The sequence below is a fragment of the Tigriopus californicus genome, chromosome 12 (genome assembly GCF_007210705.1).
Source record: "Tigriopus californicus strain San Diego chromosome 12, Tcal_SD_v2.1, whole genome shotgun sequence".
Lineage (NCBI taxonomy): Eukaryota > Metazoa > Arthropoda > Copepoda > Harpacticoida > Harpacticidae > Tigriopus > Tigriopus californicus.
Genome location: NC_081451.1, coordinates 13,718,372 through 13,723,529, shown reverse-complemented (window position 1 = coordinate 13,723,529; position 5,158 = coordinate 13,718,372). Strand labels below are relative to the sequence as shown.

General features: G+C 38.0%; 1 protein-coding gene across 2 annotated transcripts; it reads left to right on the top strand.

Moving 5' to 3' along the window:
• Window positions 1-268: 268 nt before the first annotated feature.
• Window positions 269-3,832, top strand: LOC131891767 (uncharacterized). 2 transcript variants are annotated; one of them, XM_059241424.1, is made up of 4 exons: window positions 269-620; window positions 2,149-2,279; window positions 2,742-2,974; window positions 3,395-3,832. In XM_059241424.1, exons 2-4 carry the CDS (start codon window positions 2,156-2,158, stop codon window positions 3,692-3,694), a joined length of 657 nt encoding a protein of 218 aa, XP_059097407.1. In that variant the 5' UTR covers window positions 269-620; window positions 2,149-2,155; the 3' UTR covers window positions 3,695-3,832. The 2 variants fall into 2 exon arrangements, with proteins under 2 accessions (XP_059097407.1, XP_059097408.1); XM_059241425.1 differs by lacking the exon at window positions 269-620 and having other exon boundaries at window positions 2,147-2,279.
• Window positions 3,833-5,158: the final 1,326 nt, after the last annotated feature.

Sequence of the window (5,158 nt, the reverse complement as noted above, 5' to 3'; positions counted from 1 at the left end):
GTACCTCTGTCCACGAAGAAGGGACGCAAAGAATGGCGAGAAATAGGTTCACTCCATTCCATAGTTTTAGGACACCTAATCCGAAGCAGATGTCTGCTCATACTCTTAAAAAGACAAAAGAAAAGGTGCTCAATTTCAACCACATCAGAAAACCTATACTCAAACCCAAAAGAGCTCTTTCGAAAATTTTAGGCGAGATAAAGGAAAAAAATGGTTTTTTTTTGTGGGGAACACCAAAAAGAAACAACGTGTCTTCAGTTTTTTCCAGGACAGGGAAAGCCAGAATGGAACGGCTCTTTAGGTAATCTTACACACAATCGGTGTTGGAAGAAAAGTAATAAGAATCAAAAGATATAGCACATAACCTTCATCGGGATAGGTGCTTAATTTACCGTTAAAGGCTTCACTGTAGTCTCGCAGATCTGCATGTATATGTATTTGTGTGTTCTGATATGTAGTAGAAGCAAGAACACATGTACACGAATATAGCTTGCTTATAAACTGTCCAATTGATTGAAGAGAATATTCAGTCCGTATACGCAAGCCAACCTGCTCACTGACATCCCATCTAAGCCCTCAAGATCTCCCCAGTTCTTCAACCCAAACTTTGAGCATTTCCAGTAAGTTCCTCTTCCATTTGAGTTTTTACTTATTTCTAATTTTGCCAGAAAAACTGCAGAAATAAGCTCCAACTTAGCTGAACCTAGATTCGCTCTCACTTACCAGCTAGTTCGGAAAAATTAAAAGTAGGCTAAAAAGAGCAAAGAATTAATGATGAGCAAAGGTCTCGTAAGGGTTTATCGAATTTCACACTAATACCAAAAATTGGGTTAGATTGACGATTCAAAGAGAAAACTATTTTCATTACCCCACATTTTTCACACCTCTGGCAATTGAAATCAATATTTTGGTCCATGCCTTTCTTGGTTGCTCGTCATGCTCGTAAACTCCAACTCCAAATATGCAATACAAATACATAGACGAATTATAACTTTTCATTTTTTATAGTGCTGCGGATTGGATTCCCCGTAGCGGTTAGAAAAGCCCGTGAGAAACCAAACCAAAAAATAAAGATTGAAAATCGTTCAAGTAATGAGGCAGTCGTGCTTGCAAGAACTTCCACCATGTATTAATATTGTCAAATGGAAAAATAATCTTCGGCTTGGCGTTTGGAGGTCAATTACTCCACTTCCCAAGTCGTGACTTTTACAAAATCTACCGAACTTTGCTTTTCCCAACAAGTGGAATAATTTCAACCCTCCAGACATCGATCTATCCAGAATTAAATTCACCCACACAATAAGGGATTATCTCTTACAGAAGTACTCTATTGCTCCTTGCAAACTCAAGAATTGCGATGGATGCCAACAAAAATCCTGAGAAATGATTTTTATTTTTCTCTTTTATTACGATTATCAGCCGCTCAATCTCATCAAAACACTCCATGCTTGAAATACAAGTAAATACAACAAATTAACACTGAAAATATTTGCTTTGCTCTGTTTTTCATGTTTTTCTTTCTATACCTTTTTCTTGGTCCCTTCTTTTCTTATATATTCGGACCGATATGATTTCCTACAAGTCTTTTAATTTCATTTTGTATTTCTTCCTTAACTCACGTTATCGTGTTGCTGCTTGGCCTCTGTAACATTATTGACTGTCTATGTGATGTCATCTTTAATTCGCCCACGTTTTAGTGAAAACAAACTTTTGCCTACCCAAAACCTGAGGAATTATATCCTCATGAAATTTTTGAAATATCAAGATGTTAACCCAAAGACTAAATGCCGACATTATCCTATCATGATCAAAGTGTTCCTGAGATAAATCTATCTATCTATATAGCTACAATAAATTACTTTGGCTTATAAAATGACAATCAAGGTAAAGTCAATTGTGAACATCAAGTACGGAGTAAAATCCAAATGCAAAAATGCATTAAATAGACGAATTATAACTTTTCATTTTAATAGTGCTGGGGATTAGATTCCCTGCAACGGTTAGAAAAATGCGGTAAAAAAACAAATAAAAACATTAAGTTTGAAAAAACAAATTAATTCTGACAAATCTGAAGTCTGGCCAATTTCTCAAATTCACTCGTTTATACCCACATAATCTGTATTGTTTTCCAACTTACTTTCATTTCAGGATCAACATGAAGATTGCAACGACATGCCTCTTGGTCACTTTATTGGTTTTTATCCATGGACAAGTTGGTAACTCCCATGTCGTCACCGTACGTCAAGGAACTGACTCGTTAAAGAGTGATACCCCAAGAAGTAAGTGAAATTCCGTTGATTCAGGTACAATTTTGCCAAATTTCATGGTGTAATTGTTGTCAGTGACCAGTCGGTTCCACGTGACCTTGGTTTTTGTCAAATCTAATTTGTCAGATTTATTCGGCCTTCCATTTGGCTTCCCGTCCAAATGGGTCGGAACAGTTCAGAGTCCAATTGTCAGAGGATACAAATTAAATCTTTCGCCTTTCGGAATCACCGCCTTTTAAAAAACAAAAAGAATCAGGAGAAACAGGAAAGGGAACAAATTTGTGGTCAAGTTTATTCACAGCTTTTGACTCCTTTTAGACAGCATGGATGCTTGATTGATGATTATTAAAGGCGAAAAACGTTGGAATCACAAAAGAAGAATGATTTTTTCCGTCAATTTTCAAAGATTCAAGGATTTTGAAGGATCAGTGGCCGATTGTTGTTGTTTTTTGATTTTTTTAAACATTTTTTCAGTCTCCCTCGGCGAAGTGAATGATCGTTTGGAATTCGATAAGGGATCCGGAATAATTGAAGCGATGTTAAATGTGCCAGAATGTCCCGGAAATGACTTTCCAACGTTTACCATTTCCCTGGAGAATCCGAGCGGATGTTATATTTTCCAGTCGACTGGATTCAACATGAACGGATATCCGAATCAGTCAGGACCTTCTTATTATTCTTCATACTTTTGCAGTTACACCATTCAGGTACTTTGTTCTTGTTTCAAAGTTTTTGCTTGCACACATAGTTTTAAAAGAGGGCTCTTTGATTTGAGTGTGTAGGATAATGTCCAAGTGGAAATTGGGCCCACGATGAAAATGTTGATTTGTGATGGCTTAGTTGTCCAATTTCCATGTAGATTTTTGTTATTGGGCCACTTTGACGAGCTCTTCAAATTGGAAACCCAAATTCATATTGTAGGCTGTTTTAGTAAATTGAGCTCAGGATAATAGTATTCGTTTGAAAAGATTGATAATAAATGCGTAGATCCAAAATAATCACATTTTGAGACTATTTTGAAACTCTGTGCGGATGGAGAGCAATTAAAATTCCATTCCCTTAATAATTCTGCGCTCATGTATTCATTGTTCTTCTCTTTCACTTCCAATTTAATTATGTCATTTTAGTTTGGGGCTACTGTAAGTGGAACGGTGACCGTTAAAGAAAAAGACTTTCAATTCCAAGAACCGGACAGTGATGGATCTTGCCTGGATTATGTATTAATTATGGGTGTGAACGATGAAAGACAACAAACCGACAATAGTGATCTCGATGACCAAGATTGGGGTATAGATTCCGTGCAATATTGTGGCACGATTACAGGAGACAAGATCCGCGATTTCTCTGCCGATGCACTTTTAATTGGATTATCCGCCGACAACACAGAAAACGGCAACGGAGCCGAGATTGTTATCTGCATTACGTAAAAGAGTTGGGGTCAAAAACCCGATTCTATGTTTTTGCCACTTTATGAACTATGCAGTGATTATTGGTTAATTGGTTTTTCTTTTATTTTGACCGACTTCATGGTTTCGAAAATGCATTAAATAAATCCTTGAAAGGTCCTTTTTGGTGTTCAGGTGAGCGAGCTTTGTGTAAAACAAAGAACAGAGAATCATTTCAAGAGCACAATTTCAGCCTTTTTGGTCTTTTGGTCTTGTTCAAAACTAAGGATGACGAAGGAGTTGGAGTTCGTGTTAAAAGGCCCATGGAAAGAATGCACCATACACTACATTTATTGCACAAAGAGCGAGATTCTTTCACTCGAAGCCGGTGACTGACCCCGGTTTATTACTCTCTCTTTATATGTCTTTCTTTTGTTTGGTTTTTCACGGGCTTTTCTAACCGCTCCAGGGAATGTAATCCCCAGTACTATTAAAATGAAAGGTTATAATTCGTCTACTTATTACCTTTCAATCTTTATATGATATTTGGTCTACAAACGAATTTGAGTTGGCAGACCGAGCTAGTCCTTGAATATAGGGTTGATCTGGAATGCTATCTAAAAATTTGTCCAAGTCTGACTTGAAAGATGGTACCGGATCAACAAGGCCTACGCAGTCCCTACGAATGTCAGAGGGAAGCAAATTAAACAATGAAGGAGCCCGAGAAAGAACAGATGTGGACTTCAATGTTCGAACTAGCCTGGATTCTCGAGGGCTTGAAGATGCTCTCAAAATGCACATTAAACCTCTGCGGTCATTTGAATTGACCCTAAATCCTGGGTTGGGACAAAGCTCATGGATACTTTTGAAGGCATACAGTATCAGATACCTTTCGTACCATCTCTGAACACTGTACAGTCCCAACCTTTTTTAGCATCTCCCAATATGAGGGCTCTCGCAATCCTGTGCTGTTCCTAGTGAAACATCTTTGGACTTGCTCGACCTTTTGCAAACCTGCTGAACTCATTGGAACCGAAATGGGTGAAGCATATTCAAGGTGTGGCTGGACAATCGACTTGTACAGAGTTAGCATCGTGATGCTATCTCTGGACTTAAACGTGCGATATATCCAACCACACATTTGAAAAGCCTTACACACCTTAACTGGATATGCTCATCGAACTTTCCATTATTTTGGAGGACTACACCTAAAACTGTCATAGATAAGACCTGCTCAATATCTTAAACTCCATTATCAAAGAGTGGAGCATTCAAAGGAGTTGACCCAAAGGTCATTTAGAGCAATTTTATTCTGTTTAGGGCCATACTACTCTCAGTAACTCAAGAGTAGATTCGATCTAAGTCCTTTGCAAGCCTACTGGAATCTTGGCCATTTCTACCACAAACAAACTTTGTATCGTCAGCATAAGAAGAGAGACTGGCAGTAATACTAAGCTTTTGAAGCGGGGCAACGAATATTTTACACAGGAGGGGCCCTAAGATGGA